Genomic DNA, 16681 nt, shown 5'->3' on the forward strand with positions numbered 1-16681 from the left:
CTGGCGATGCCCTTCTGAGACTGTCAGGGCATTGTGTGGTTTGATTTCTATACAGGTTCACCCAGGGGAAGTAACTGTGCTGATCACAGGACCTTCAGGTGGGTCTGGTCTCTGCAACAGTCATTTCAAATTATAAATTAGTAGATGGATATTTGACTCAGGGAAGAAAAGTGCTTACTCTGTGGGTTTCAGTGTTTTGATTACTATGATAACATTTTCTCAATGTAAATTAATAATTTGATATGATTATTATAAATCAGGTTCATGGAGTATGATTACTATGGGTTCAGCTGAAAAGTGGATCCATTCTAGGAGTTTTGGCAAAATCATTTCTGGATCTTCTTGGTCGAGGATAATCAGATTCCAAAGTGTGGAAATTTCCGCAAGGGAGATGCCTCTTGTCCTTTCATTCCTTTAATAACTCATGGGCCTGTTTGTCTGGTAGGGACATTAATAACAGCAGGAAAGTGTTCAGTTTCTGAAATCTGAACACTAATCCTGTGAATAGAATATCCCGGTGACTGATTCATGCCGATGTATGGCAAAACCCACCACAATATCGTAAAGTAATTAGCCTCCAATTAAAACAAATAAATTATAAAAAAAGAATATCCATCTTCTGCCTCTTTTCTTTATCTGTTAAACATAGCTTTAACTTGAGTTCCTTAGCAATAAATAAACAATCAAGATGGAGACTTCATATGCCTCCTGTGATTCTAGTACTGAACTCACCAATGGACATTTGATGACATGATCCAAAAATTCCATAAATTACTGAAGCACAGAAAGCTGCATAAGAGACATTGAGGGGAGGAATCAGATGCCTTGCCAGCAAACCAAGCATCAGGACTGAAAAGCAAGATAATTTAAGTAAGCAAAGGGAGCCTGGCTTCTTAAAGTCACCTGAAACAAAAACTGTAAAGAATATTTAAAATAAAAATGACCCACGTACACAGCTGAATATGGTATCCTTTGGCATACAGACCTTAATTAATACTTTTTATGATCTGCTTTGATTTCTAGCTTCTCTTCCTATTTTATCACATGTTTTTACACTTCCATTCTAAATCATAGGCTTAAACACCTTTCATGTGAATCATGGAAAGCAAACATCAAAGTAGTAAGACCTTTAACCTCAACAGCTCAGAAGCAGACCATTCTCACCCTCAGTCTCGTATAAGAAGGCCCTAGGAATCCTCCAGGGTTGGAGATACAGCTAGAGGGCAAAGCAAGAATTGTCACACTTAACTGACTTGACTCCAAGTTGGTATGTGTTGTCTTTCTTTCGTATGCCAATCACTCCAGCATCTTCCTTCAGCTCCTTCTTCAGTACTTAATTTCTTTTCTAAGAAGCACCGTGAGATTTTGGAAATTTTGAGGCAAATGGACTGACCTACATGGTGTCATCCTTTGATGTCTTAAGTCCACAACTCCTGCCCTGAGCAACTCTCTTCAATTTACATCATACCGGTGTGCTCATCAGAAATCAATTATGAGTCTAGTGAGCCAAATTTATTGTCCTAAACAGGCAAGGCTTTTTTAATAGAAAAGTTTAAACCTATACATAAATAGAGTATAATGAACCCCCAAACACCCATCACCCACTTCAACGACGGTCAACTCATGGCCAATCTTGTTTCATCAATGTCCTCATTCCTCTCCCATCCGATAATTATTTTGAGGCAAATCCAAAACATTAAGTCATTTCATCTGTAGGTATTTTCAGTATATATGTTTTAGAAAAAGGCCCTCTTTTAAGTACAATACCATCATCACACCTAAGAAACTAATAATGGTTCTTTACCATTATCAAACATTCAATATTCAAATTTCCCTGATTTCTCAAATATAGTTGTACTTGTAGACAACCTGTAAGATGATCTATAATGACTGATTGGTACTCAGGTCCTTGAGTGAGTTTCACCCCTTAAGTGTGCAATAACTCACTTCTTTTTTTAAAATTTATTTATTTTAATGGAGGTTAATTACTTTACAATATTGTAGTGGTTTTTGCCATACATTGACATGAATCAGCCATGGGTATACTTGTGTTCCCCATCCTGCACCCACCTCCCACCTCCCTCCCCATCCCACCCCTCAGGGTCACCCCAGTGCACCAGCCCTGAGCACCCTGTCTCATGCATCGAACCTGGACTGGCGATCTATTTCACATATGATAATATACAAGATTCAATGCTATTCTTTCAAATCATCCCACCCTCACCTTCTCCCACAGAGTCCAAAAGTCTGTTCTTTACATCTGTGTCTCTTTTGCTGTCTCGCATACAAGGTCATCGTTACCATCTTTCTAAATTCCATATATATGTGTTAATATACTGTATTGGTGTTTTTCTTTCTGACTTACTTCGCTCTGTATAATAGGCTCCAGTTTCATCCACCTCATTAGAACTGATTCAAATGCATTCTTTTTAATAGCTGAGTAATATTCCATTGTGTACATGTACCAAAGCTTTCTTATCCATTCATCTGCCAATGGACATCTAGGTTGCTTCCATGTCCTGGCTATTATAAACAGTGCTGTGATGAGCATTGGGATACATGTGTCTCTTTCAATTCTGGTTTCTGCAGTGTGTATGCCCAGCAGTGGGATTGCTGGGTCATAAGGGAATAACTTACTTCTATTAATAATAAAGAGGCTACAACAAAAATGATGTCACTTTTGAGACTGGGTTGCAAGAAGACTGTGTTTTCTGTCTTCGCTGCTCTCCGGCTCTCTCTCTCATTCAGGTCACCAGCTGCCAAAGTTGACTTCAAGGGTATGTTACCTACGTAGTCACAGAGTATCTTGGGCTTAGAAGGCTCCATGCTTGGCTTAATGCTCTACTCTGATCATCTTAAAATAATGGATAATTTTTGAACTAGGGAATCTGCATTTGCAACTTGCACTGGGCCTCACACATCATTTGTTCCTGCCAGAGGCCATGCTGTGAGGATACTCGAGCAGCCATATAGACGCCCATATGGTGAAAATACCAAACCTGCCAGCAAACAGGAGTGGGCCTGGAAGCTGAGCCGGCAGCCTCAGTAGAGCCTTGAGATGAATGCCAGTTTGACTGCAACCTTATGAGAGACCTTGAGCCAGAGGTATGGCAGGTTTGGGGTGATCTTTAAAAAAAAAAGTTATTTGCTATTACATGGTTGTTATACTTTTTTTTTTTTTAAACAAACTTTGTGTTTACATCAAATGAAGTCCTCACATTAGTTGATACATCTCTTAAGTCTTTTGTAATTTATGGTTCCCCTTCCACGTTTTTCCCCTAAGCAAGTCTCTATTGACTGCAAGTAACAGAAAACCAGTTCAAATCAGCTTGAGCAAAATAGGAAAAAAAATTTTGGTTGATCAGCATGGTTTGCTGGATCTTAGTTCTCTGACCTGAGCTGGACCTGAGGCTCACGGCATTGAAAGCACTGAGTCCTAACCACTGGACCACCAGGGAATTTCCAAAATAGGAGATATATTAAAAGAGGACAAAGGTCAGTTGGACCTCATCAGAGGCTGGAAGCAGAAATAAATAGCCATCAGGGTCCAGGCAGCTATTTCCCCATTCTCTTTGCCTACAGGCTTATAGTCTCCTGTTTTGTTCCTCTATGAACAAGACTTCCATGTATATTCTTGTACATGACTCTAGGTGCATAAGTGGATAAATTCCCTCAAGATGATACACCCTGAAGCATAATTGCTGGGGCATTTAACAGAATATGCGAAACTGTTTTCCAAAGGGTTGTACAATTTACATTCCCACCAAAACTATGAAAATTCTCATTATTTACATCTGTATTATCACATGATACTATCAGAATTTTTATTTCAGTGGGTATGAGTTAGTCAATTTCCACTTCTACTTCATTTATTACCAATAATGTTGGTCAATCTTATTGTGTAGTTTCTTATAGATTTGTAGGAATATATATATATATATATATATATTCATATATATATTATAGATTTAAGTCCTTTGTTGGGTGTTCTATGGTTTGCTTTTCAATCTTCATCATGTATTTTTTTTTTTTTTAATTTTGGCTGCACTGGGTCTTCATTGCAGCCCCGCAGTTTACAGGATCTTAGTTCCCCAACCAGGGATCAAACCCACATCCCCTGCATTGGAAGACAGAGTCTTAACCACTGGACTACCAAGGAAGTCCCCATCATGTCTTTGAATAAACAGAAGTTCTTAAGTTTTATTTAATTCAACTTTGCAGTCATTTCCTTTTAGGCTAGTACTTTTTGTGCCTTGTTTAAGAAACATTTTCTACCTCAAGTCCATAAAGATATTCTCCTCTATTATTCAAAAAAAGTCTTTATAGTTTTGTCTTTCATATTTAGGTCTTTAATCTACCAGGAATAAATGTTTGTGTATGGGTGAGGTAGGGGTCTAAAAAATTTTTTTTCATATAAATATTCAATTTATATGAAATATTCTGTTCCACATCATTTTTAAAAAACCTATTTCTATAGTGACACATCTGATAGAAACCATGCAATGTATACATGTGTGACTCTTCTGTTCCACTGGCTTAATTGTCCATTTCTATAATACCACACTGTTTAATTATGTTTTTTAGTAATTAGTAATATTTTGTAATAAATTTAATAATCCCCATTTTATTGTGAAATATATACACAGAAAGTACATTAAAATAGATGTTGAGTTTAATATATCTATAAAACAAACACTGATATTACCACCTACTCAGATCTTTCATCACAACCCCATCCCTCCCCACAGAAGTATTCATTATTTTGACTTTTGTGATAATAAAAGTCTTTGTTTTTCTTCATAGTTTTACCACCACTGTACAAAGCCCTAAACAATACAGCTTAGTTGGTCCTACTATTGAAGTTTATATTAGTGGAATTATAATACATACAATTTTTATTTCTGCTTATTTTTCTCATTATTACATATACAAGCATCTTCCATGCTGTCATGAATTGCTTGAGAGCATTCCTGTTCCTTCTGTGTATTCCAATACATGTATATATGAATGCTTATTTATTCATTCTACTTTTGATGAACATCATCTTAAACATTCTTACTTTATATTCAGTCTTGATAGCTGGAGGTGCAAGCCCTCCTATGTGGTACTTTAAGAGAACTTGCCTGTTTTTAGAAAATGTTATCTTTCAATTAATTTAGGTCCTTATTAATATTTCTCAGTAAAGTTGTACATTAATAATTTCTCTGTAGAGGTCTTGCACATCATTTCTTAGTTTCATTACAACTTATTTCATATTCACTATGCTTTGGTGAATGATCTTTAAATTTTTTTTCCACATTTCATTTCTTGCAGGTATGAAAGAATATAATTGATTTTTATTTACACATCTTGTACCCAGCAACCTTGAAAAAATCTTATTAATTATATCAATTTATCTGCAGATTCTTTTGAATTCTCTACATTAAAAAATCATCTATGAATGATGTTTTATTTCTCTGTAATCGCTATGTAATTACATAAATTTTAAAATAAATAAATTTTTATTTTAAAAATAAATATTTAAAATAAATATTTTAAAAATAAATAAATTTTACCCTTTTTTCTTGCTTGAATACACTGCCTCTGAATTCAGTATAATGTTGAATAGCCCTATTTACTCTTTTTAAAGCAATTTTTTAAAATTTAATTTTATTTGTGGGTGCACTGGGTCTTCATTGCTGCCCATGGGCTTTCTCTAGTAGGTGTGAGGGGTCCTCACTGTGGTGGCTTCTCCAGTTGTGGAGTACGGGCTCTAGGTGCATGGGCTTCAGTAGCTGCGGCACACAGGCTTAGCTGCCCCGTGGCACGTGAGATCTTCCAGGACCAGGGATTGAACCCCTTGCCCCCTGCTTTGCAGGCAGACTCTCAACCACTGGACCGTAGGGAAGCCCACCCTATTTACTCTTTACAACCAACATGTGGTGTGAAGACTGAGTCTTTTGAAATGTAGGATTTCAAGTAACTCACCAATACAGGGAAGGTAAGAGAATTTCTTGGTAACAGCCCAAGAACTAAATTGTCTAAGTCTTAGTTAAGGTTAGGCTGTGGAGAAATAGAGGGAAACCAAGTCTCTAAACTTTCCAAAACCTTAAAAAATTTTTAAATTTTGAACTAAGTTTAGACTTATCGAAAAGCTACAAAGATAATAGCGCATTTCCATATAATGGGAAAGGAGTACGTCAAGACTGTATATTGTTATCATGTGAAATGCTGGGATAGATGACTCACAAGCTGGAATCAAGATTGCCGGGAAAAATAACAACAACCTCAGATATGCAGGTGACATCACTTTAATGGCAGAAAGCGAAGCAGAATTAAAGAGCCTCTTGATAAAGGTGAAAGACGAGAGTGAAAAAGCTGGCTTAGTATTCAACATTCATAAAATGAAGATCATGGCATTTGACCCCATCACTTCATGGCAAATAGATGGGGAGAAAGTGGAAACAGTGACATTTTCTTGGGCTCCAAAATCACTGCGGATGGTGACTGCAGCCATGAAATTAAAAAATGCTTGCTCCTTGGAAGAAAAGCTATGACAAACCTAGAGAGTGTATTAAAAAGCAGAGACATCATTTTGCTAACAAAGGTCCGTCTAGTCAAAGCTATGATTTTTCCAGTAGTCATGTACGGATGTGAGAGTTGGACCATAAAGAAAGCTGAGTGCTGAAGAATTGATGCTTTGGGGCTATGGTGTTGGAGAAGACTCTTGAGAGTCCCTTGGACAGCGAGGAGATCAAACCAGTTAATCCTAAAGGAAATCAATCCTGAATATTCATTGGAAAGACTGATGCTGAAGCTGAAGTTCCAATACTTTGGCCACCTGATACGAAGAGCCAACTCATTGAAAAAGACCCCGATGCTGGGAAAGATTGAGGGTAAGAGAAGAAGGGGGCAACAGAGGATAAGATGGTTGGATGGCATCATCGACTCAGTGGACATGAGTTTGAGAGAACTCTGGGAGATGGTGAACAACTGGTGTGCTGCAGTCCATGGGGTTGCAAAGTCAGACAGGACTAAGCAACTGAACAACAACAATATATGCCTTACCTAGATCCCTCTAATGTGAATACTGTATATAATCATAGTATAATCATTGGTATCAGGAAATTAACATTAGAAAATAACTATTAATAAATCCTTTACTTCAATTTCAACAGCTTTCCCCCTAATTTCCTTTTTCTGTTTCATAATTCCATCCAGAGTTCCCTACTTCATTTAGCTGTTTTTTTCTTCTTAAGGCTAATATCTGTTATAGTTCCTCAGTTGTTACTTGTCTTTCTTGACTTTGTCACTTTGGAAGAGTATTAATAGACGAGCTATTTTGCTAAATGCCCCTCAGTTTGGGGTTGGGCTTCCCTGGTAGCTAGGCTGGTAAAGAATCTGCCTGAAATGTGGGAGACCTGGGTTCGATCCCTGGGTTGGGAAGATACCCTGGAGGAGGCCATGGCAACCCTCTCCAGTATTCTTGCCTGGAGAATCCCTATGAACAGAGGATCCAGGCGGGTTACAGTCCATGGGATCCCAAAGAGTCGGACACGACAGAAAGACTAAGCACAGCACAGCACAGGTCCCTCATGATCACACTAAGGTTAAATGCTTTGGATGTGAATAAGACAGAAATGATATTATGTCCTTCTTAGCGCATCATATCAGAGAGCTCATGATCTCCAAATGTCTTACTATTGGTGATGACAGCACTGATTCTTGGTAAAGGCAGTTACTCCCAGGTTCTTTATTGTAAAGTAGTAGAGGAGTTAATAAATATCTTGAGGAAGATATTTGGAACAAGTCCTGGCTTCCCTGGCGGCTCAGATGGTAAAGAAGCTGCCTGCAATGCGGGAGACCTGCGTTTGATCCCTGGGTCTGGAAGATCCCCTGGAGAAGGAAATGGCAACCATTCCAGTATTCTACCTGGAGAATCCCATGGACAGAGAAGCTACAGCCCATGGGGTCGCAAAGAGTCGGACACAACCGAGCAACTAACCCTTTCACTTTTCAAGTCCTGTTACATAGTTTGCCAACTTTTACCCACTGACTTTAACCTCTCTTAGTGGATTTTGTCTCCAACAAGTGTGACTGTAGTCTTTCACTGATGGTGATTTTCTATTTTCTTTTACATTTATAAATTGGGTTCTACTGTAAGGAAGAGCTAGCATGTTTCAAATGAGGTTTTCACTGTGCAGTATTTTTAAAGATTTTTTAAAATCTTGACTGAATTTGTTCCAATATTGCTTCTGTTTCATGTTTAGATTTTTTGGTGGTGAGGCATGGGGATCTTAGCTCCCCAACCAGGGACTGAACTTGCACTCCCTGCATTGGAAGGTGAAGTCTTAACCACTGGATGGCCAGGGAAGCCCCACTCTGCAGTATTTTTGTTTCATTTGAAGAAAATTACTGTTTGGTCCTCAAGTAAAACTTTCAAATTGTTTACCCTACAAATTATTTCATTATTCATACTACTTAAAATAACACACAGTCCCCTAGTCAGTCAGCAAGAGTTGCTTGGATTTACTCATTCATACAGTTATGTGATCATTATTCAACAAATACCTTGAGTACCAATTATACGCCAAATACTGTGATACATGTTAGGTATAGTTATACACCCTAATGTTAGTCTTAGTTTGGTATGAAGTTATACTGATGACTTGGAAATTCAGCAGAGAAATGTCCTCAAACCTTGACCATAAGTGAAGGATCTTTGATAAGTGGGGTTCAGTAGTGGACTCTCAAGTAAAGCTACAAGAGTTCAGATCTCTCATTCCAGAACCACAGGAATGCTCTAGAGACATTCTGATACTTTCTTGGAACTGAATATATTTATACAAATGGACCATTTTGGTTTGTATCTGCCATATGGAAATTAAAAAAAAAAACAAAACCTAGTTACTTAGTTGGATGCACCGAATCTTAGTTTCGACACCTGGGATCTTTAGTTGTGGCATGTGGAATCTAGTGTTCTGACCAGGGATCAAACCTGGGCTCCCTGAATTGGTGGTCTTAGCCACTGGACTACCAGTGAAGTCCCTGCCACATGGAAATTAATGTAATCCATAGTCTCCAAAATTTACAAATAGCTTGTGATGCTTAACACATCAAAACAAACAACCCGCTTAAAAAATGGGCAGAAGACCTAAATAGACATTTCTCCAAAGAACTACTGAAGTTCATGCACCCCGGAGCTCACGCTCCACAACAAGAGAAGCTTGATTACTGCAACTAGAGAGCAGCCCCCACTCACAACTAGAGAAAGCCCACGCACAGCAAGGAAGACCCAGTGCAGCCCCAAATAGATAAGTAAACAAGTAATTTTTAATAAATGATTATATCAATAGAAATCTTCTTTAGAAGAACGTACTATAACATCCATTATACATAAAAAAACAAATAGATCCACACAAATATGGCTATTAGATCTCTGACAGAAGTGCAAAAACAATTCAGTTGACAATAGTCTTTAAAGATGCAACAAAAAATAAAGCCTTGATCTAAACGTCACATCTTACATAATGATTAACTCAAAACAGATTGGTTCTAAAAGTAAACCGTAAAATATAAGACTTTGAGAAGAAAACATAGAAGAAAATCTCTGTGACCTAATGTGATTAAGTGAAGAGTTTTTGTATATGACAGGAAAAACTCAATTCATAAACAGAAAAAAATGAACGTCATCAAAATTAAAAGCCTTTTCTCTGTCAGATATATCGTCAAGAGAGTGAAAAGATAAGCTACAGAGAGAAAATATTTGAAAATCATATATCTAACAAAGGACTTATTCTCAGAATATAAAAAGAATTATCAAAAACTAACAATAAGAAAAAAAAATCCAATTAAAAGATGAACAAAAAACTTGAACAGGCACTTTGCCAAAGGGGATCGGAGGACAGCAAATAAGAACATGAAAAGATGTTCAACTTCATTAGTCATTAGAGAAACGCAAATTACAAACAAAATGAAGGACTCCCCTGGTGGTACAGTGGATAAGTATCTACCTGCCATTGCAGGGGACACGGGTTTGATCCCTGGTCTGGGAAGATTCTACCTGCCATGGGCAACTAAGCCCCATGCGCTCTTGAAGCCCGCACACCCTAGAGCCTGTGCTTTGCAACAAGAGAAGTCACTGCTAGGAGGAGCCCACCCACCGCAACTAGAGAGCAGTCCCCACCCACCGCAACTAGAGAAAGTCCATGCACAGCAACAAAGACCCAGCACAGCCAAAAATAATCAGTTAATTAGAAAATCTTTGCTCTTTTAAAAAACAAAAATTGGCTGCACTGGGCCTTAGTTGTGGTGTGCAGGCTCAGTAGTTGCAGCATGTGGGCTTAGTCACTCCATGGCGTATGGGATCCTAGTTCCCTGATCAGGGATCGAACCCATAATCCCTGCATTGCAAGGTAGATTCTTAACTACTGAACCACCAGGAAAGTCCCTAAAAAACCTTTAAATAAAAAAAGGTGCAAGGGATCTCTGTAATCTCTTTTTTTTTTTTTTTTTACAAATTAATGTGAATCTATAGTTACCTCAAAACAGAAAGCTTAATTTAAAGATACTGACAATATCAAGTGCTAACAAGGGTGTGGAGGAACTAGAATTCTCATATATTGCTGATGGGAATATAAAATGGTAGGTTCAGCCACTCTGCATAAACAGTTTGGCAGTTTCTTGTAAAGTTAAACATACACTTCCCATATAACCAATAATATCACTTCTGAGGTATTTACCTTGGAGAAATGACAATTACGTTCACACAAAAACCTGTACATGAGTGTTCACAGCAACTCTGTGATGGACCCAAACTGGAAACAAAATGTCCATCAATAAATGAATGGATAAACAAACTGTGATATAGTCATATCATGGAATATTATTCTGCAACAAAAAGGAATAACCTATTGATGCGTATAGCAGTTTGCATTGATTTCATAATGCTGAATTAAAGATGTCATCCTTCAGAAGTTACTTAGTATATGAGTCCATGTATATGACATTCTGAAAAAGACAGAGCTATGGTGATGGAGAAGAGATCAGTAGTTGCCAGGGGTCAGAGGTTAGCAGACAACGTGACTAAGCAGTGATGGCAGAAGACAGTTTGGGGGCTGATGGAACTGCCATGTAGCCTGGTTGTGGCAGTGGTTATACAAATTTATACCTGTGTTTTAATTCACAGAACTGTAAGAGATAAGTGAATTTTACTGTCAGATAATTATTTTAAAGGGGTCCCTTTCCCCCACTAACAGCCCTTTCACCAGAGTTGGATTTCAGCTGCCACTGGCCCCTTTCCCTTCATTTGTGCTTTACACAACCTGTATGATCACAAATTTCAATCTTGCTTGGTTTGCCCCAAGAAAAGAGAAACAGAAGTGTTTAAAGACTACGTAGGCAATTGTGAACTATTCTGAATAAAGGAGGGGCTTCCCTGGTGGGTCAGCAGTAAAGAATCGGCCTGCAGTACAGGAGCCACAGGAGACGTGGGTTCGATCCCTGGATTGGGAAGATGCTCTGTGGGAAGGCAAGGCAACCCACTTCAGTATTCTTGTCTAGAGAATCCCATGGACAGAGGAGCCTGATGGGCTACAGTCCATAGGGTTCCAAAGAGTTGGACATGACAGAAGCAACTTAGCATGCACTGAGTAAAGTGTTAACACAAAATCCTTTCTCTGATAAAGCTGATCTTGGGTTAGCTTTCTAGCTGTTTCTTTGGAAACCTGATAATGGTGGAATGCCAACTGTGTCACCAAGCAATACTAGTTACGGCAAAAAGAACCTGATTAGTATATTCTAGCTGGACCAAGGGTGAATGAAAGATTAATATCCGATGGGAAGCCCTAACTTTGAGCTTCTCAGAGCACAATGACACTTGCAACTGGACATGTCAATATGGGACCCCTGGAGGCATCAGCTATGGGAATTACAAGAGATGTTGGTTCCTACTTGGGAAACAGGACTTCTAAAGCCCAGATAGCTCCCCCACCTATCTATATGATCTTGTCTTATATTTGAACTGCCACTTGTAAGACCAAAGAGTGGCCCCTGGACTGCTGTGTGTGACTTGCTAAAGAGAAGTTAGCATGCTGGGTTTCTTATTCTTCACCTTTCTAAGTAAAATCAACGCCAAGTGAGATCCATTGGAGTCCTGTGAGTATGAAATGACTAGTTAAGGAAAAAATGACTGTGAGCAGGCATTACAAGAATTCAGGGTTCTAAACTAAACTGAGACTTTTGCAACCACCCTCGACGAGTTAGAAATTTGGCAGGTAAGGAAACAAATGGTAATGATGTGAATGGAAATCACATTTTTTTTTCCTATTTATCTAGCACAAGTAACTTGTTTACTCTGGACAAGGGATATATTATCTGTGTGAAAAGCCCTTTTTTCTTTCTTACCTTGGGGAATTTGCACAAGGCCAACACTTATACCAGCAAGTAAGTCTCCAAGAAGCCAATCTTTGAATCGATAGAAACACATCCACTCTAGGAAGGGAAACACTGTAAGCAGGCATCTTCGGAACTTGTGCCATGAGCATCTGTGAGAAAGAACAGACTTAAGTTCTCCAAAGAAAAAGTCCACAGGGCCAAGAAAAGCCACACCAAGTACTTTCTTCTTCCCATAAAACAGAGTTTTTTGTCAATACTACTGACATTTGGACATATTGGACTGGCCAAGTCTTTGTTGTGAGGCTGTCCTATGCACTGTAGGATGTCTAGCAGCATCTCTGGTCTGTATCTGTTAGATGCCAGCAGCATCCCCTCCCCTAGTCTTAATAACCAAAACTATCTCCAGGCATTGCCAAATATTCCCTGGGGGATAGTATCACCTCCAAGCGAGGGTCAGTGCCATACATGATAAGAACTAAGCCTTATAAGGGCTTCCCTGGTGGCACAATGGTAAAGAATCTGCCTGCCAGTGCAGGAAACATGGGTTCGATTTCTGGGTCAGGAAGATCCCCTGGAGAAGGAAATGGCAACCCATTCCAGTATCCTTCCCTGGGAAATCCCATGGACAGAGGAACCTGGTGGGCTACAGTCCACTGGGTCACAAGAGTCAGCCATGATTTAGCAACTAAACAACAACAAAAGCCTTGTAAGTCCAGTATACAAATCAGGTGTGTAGTTTTACAGAATGTTTGAGGAAAATTCAAGCTACCAAAAGTTTCCAGTAGAAAAATTGACTTTTATGACTTTCTCTTGGTAAGGACAGTTTTCTGAGATGTGATATTAGTGGATGGCAGGGAATTAACACATTCATATCATTCCTGTATACTAAAATTTTTACCAAGCATTAACTCTACATGGCTTTGACCTGTAATAAAGAATCTGCCAGTAATGCAGGTGCAAGAGACTCAGGTTTGATACCTGGGTTGGAAAGATCCCCCAGAGAAGGGAATGGCAACCCACTCCAGTACTCTTACCTGGAGAATTCCATGGACAGAGGAGCCTGGCAGGCTGCAGTCCAAGAGGTCGCAAAGAGTCAGACATGACTGAGCGACTACCACTTTCACGTTCATGTAGAAATTTATGGAGAATATATAATATGGAATCTTGTGCTTATAGCATTAGCCATGTAAAGAAAAGGCAATACAATAAGGCCTTATTATCTTTTAGCTCAGTGGGTAGCAACTGGAGGGCGTTGTGTTTCCCCAGGGACATCTGATAATGTCTGGAGATGTTTTTGATTATCACGACTGGCATCTAGTGGATAGAAGCCAGGGATACCATCAAACACCCCAGAGTGTACAGGACAGCCCTCCATAAGAAATGATTTTATGGTCGAAAATGTCAACGATCCTGAGGTTAAGAAAACCTACTTTAACCTTTAGATCATCTAACACAGCAGAATCACTGTAAATCAATCAGTTAACCCATCAACCCATCAGTAAAATTAATACAGTTTTAAATTGCTTTTTGCTATTTATATCTCAGGATGGGATGAAAACAAAGAGTATGGAGATTTTCCATGTATGAGCTATAGCTGAATAACTGGGATTTGACCATAGCAACAAATGTAACTTTGGTGTATGCAAGGCTAAAATGTGTGCTCAGAAAAGAAGAAATTTCAACATGCTTGTCTCTCACAACGATGAGCATTACTGTCCCATAAGGAAGTTAAGGTCAAATAAGTGCAAATGTCTTTACCAAGGTCACAGTAATACGTGTGGGCAGAGCTGGGGCTAGAAACCAGATCTCCTGATTTTTATATCAGTGTTCTAGCCACTCTGTTACCACTACAGTTCCTATTGACAGTGGTCAAATTCTGCTCAGGAGCCAGAAGCAAGACCATAGGTTTTCAGAGAAAGTGCATTAGTAGGTGCTCAGTCGTGTCCAATTCTTTGTGACCCCATAGACTGTAGGCCGCCAGGCTCCTCTGTCTATAGGGTTCTCCAGGCAAGAATACTGGAGTGGGTTGCCATTTCCTACTACAAGGATCTTCCTCACCCAGGGATCAAACTTGTGTTTCTTGTACCTCCTGTGTTGGCAGGCAGATTCTTTACCACCGCGCCACCTGGAAAAAGCCCTTGGAAAGAATCCCGTGTTGTGATTCTTCTGAGAACCCCTGGGTGACAGGCAGGTGTAGAGTGTGTGCTCTCTCCAATTATGGCCCTCTGTGTGGGTGGCGGGGGGAGCAGACCACAGCATTGGGACAATTTGTTTCGTATCTCGTCCAGTGTTCCTTCCTTTCCATGTGCCACTTGACTGAAGACCTGCCACCCTAGGGAGAGTCATCAAAACTCTTTAGCATGCCAGAAAAATAAAATGGACTTGGAATAACGAGGACCTAAGGTGGATGGGAATCAAGGAAGGAGCTGGAGGAATAGAAATAGAAGTTGGTGGAGGAACGGTATAAGCACTTCAACATGAATCTAGGTCTTAATTAAGGCATCTTAAAAGTGAGGGATGTGAGAGTTGATGTGAAAGCAAAAGGGAGCACTCTAAAAGAAAAAGAGTATTTCAGTTGCTAACCAAAAGGGAAAAAATGAAGGGAGAGATGAAGTTTCCTGAAGAAAGGAAGAGATGAAGTTAAAGATTATAATTTTTTTTTTTTTTTACTATTTGCTAGCTGCTTTACAAATACTCTCTAATCCTCACAATCACCTTGTAAGGTAGGTGCTATTATCATCCCCATCTTATAGATGAGAATACTGAGGCTCAGCTGGGTTGGATAGCCTACTTAAGGTCACACAGTTGGGAAGCAGCAGGACTGGGATTCAAAACCAGGCAATCTGGCTTCAGACTCTTGCTTTCAGCCACAGCGCTGGGCTACCTTTTAGGTTAAAATTCAGAAATAGACATAACTGTGTGCTTTAGAAGTAAGGAATGAGAACTGTCATAAAAGCCCATGGGAGGCAGTGCAGGTCAGATTTAAATGTCTAAGGATAGGGCAGCTGGAGGGGAATAGGCTGAAACTTCTTTGGTAGTGCCTGTTTATGACGAGGGATAAATTAGGAAAAGACTATGCTTTCACAGAGCAAAGCCAGTGCGGCCCCCAAGTGCTCTTTTTGTCATATGACCTCTGACCCATCCTGGAGCAGGAGAAGTGAGAGTTGTGATAGAGGACAGGGAAGGACATCCAAGACCACAACCTGCGAAAGGCAGGATATGGGCAAAGCAGGAGGCTCACGGGGAGGAAGGTCTGCAATAGGGTTGCGTGGAGGCCTTCCTCTCTTGTCACCCAACACATGCCAACTCTGGGTGAGGAAATCAAGGGATGACAGGGGCTAATAAATGTGCAGTGTGAGTGAGGACAGTTTGAGTAGTTAGGGTTAATATGATGATGCAGGTCACAAGGGGTTTTCAACCTGATGTCTGTAGATGACCAAGGGATCTCTAGAGGAAATTCATGGCGGTATGTGACTTTAGGAAAAATGATACCTTTATTTTCACTAACCTCCTAACTGAAATGTAGTATTTCCTTCAGTTATGAATGTTGACAACAAACCATAGTCGTTATCAGCAGAGTTTTGACTTTGTCACCAACAGAATCACAAATATTTTCACATTACAGTAAAACTGCTGCAGATATCTTAAGATATAATTTATACTCATCATTACTTAGAAATTACAGTTGTCATTACACCCACAATTATTAAATACCATGATTTCTGTATTTTTTCATATGTTGATAACTATACTTCAACATAACTGGTTTCCTTCATAATGCTTTGTATTTTATGCATTTTTTAATATTCTGGCCAAGAGCATTTAATGGGGAAAAGAATGGACTCATCAACATATAGTACTGGGAAAATGAGATAGCCACTTGGAGAAAAATGAAGACAGACTCTTACTTTATATCATATACAAAGTTTACTCAGAATGCATCAAAGATCTAAATTTAAGAACTAAAACTATTAAACTCTTAGAAGAAAACATAGGGGAAAATCATTACCTTGGATTTCACAATAGTTTCTTACATAAGACACCACAGTCACAAGCAAGAAAAGAAAAAAAATAGATAAATCTAATTTCATTAAAATTAAAACTGTTGCACACCAAAAGACACTATAACAGGAAACCCACAGAATGGGAGGAAATATTTGCAAATCACATATCTGATAAGGGTTTAATATCCAGAATAAATAAAGAACTCTTACAATTCAACAACAAAAAGAAAAAAAAAAATCTAGTTTTTAAAAAGGCAAAGGAATAGACATTTCTCCAAAAAAAGATATACAAGAGACCAATA

The 16681-nt window shown here is 39.0% G+C and overlaps 1 protein-coding gene across 2 annotated transcripts in view; it reads right to left on the minus strand.

Annotated features, from left to right (window-relative positions):
* The window catches only part of SLC26A8 (solute carrier family 26 member 8), an 83027-nt gene that overhangs the window by 54477 nt on the left and 11869 nt on the right, over positions 1–16681 (minus strand). For both annotated transcript variants that reach the window (XM_043907289.1, XM_043907290.1), the window contains exons 3-4: positions 12385–12524; positions 733–849 (exon numbers count right to left, since the gene is read on the minus strand). In XM_043907289.1, the coding sequence (XP_043763224.1) occupies positions 733–849; positions 12385–12524 (257 nt within the window). The remainder of the gene's footprint in view (positions 1–732; positions 850–12384; positions 12525–16681) is intronic.

This window comes from Cervus elaphus, chromosome 7 (genome assembly GCF_910594005.1).
Source record: "Cervus elaphus chromosome 7, mCerEla1.1, whole genome shotgun sequence".
Taxonomy (NCBI): domain Eukaryota; kingdom Metazoa; phylum Chordata; class Mammalia; order Artiodactyla; family Cervidae; genus Cervus; species Cervus elaphus.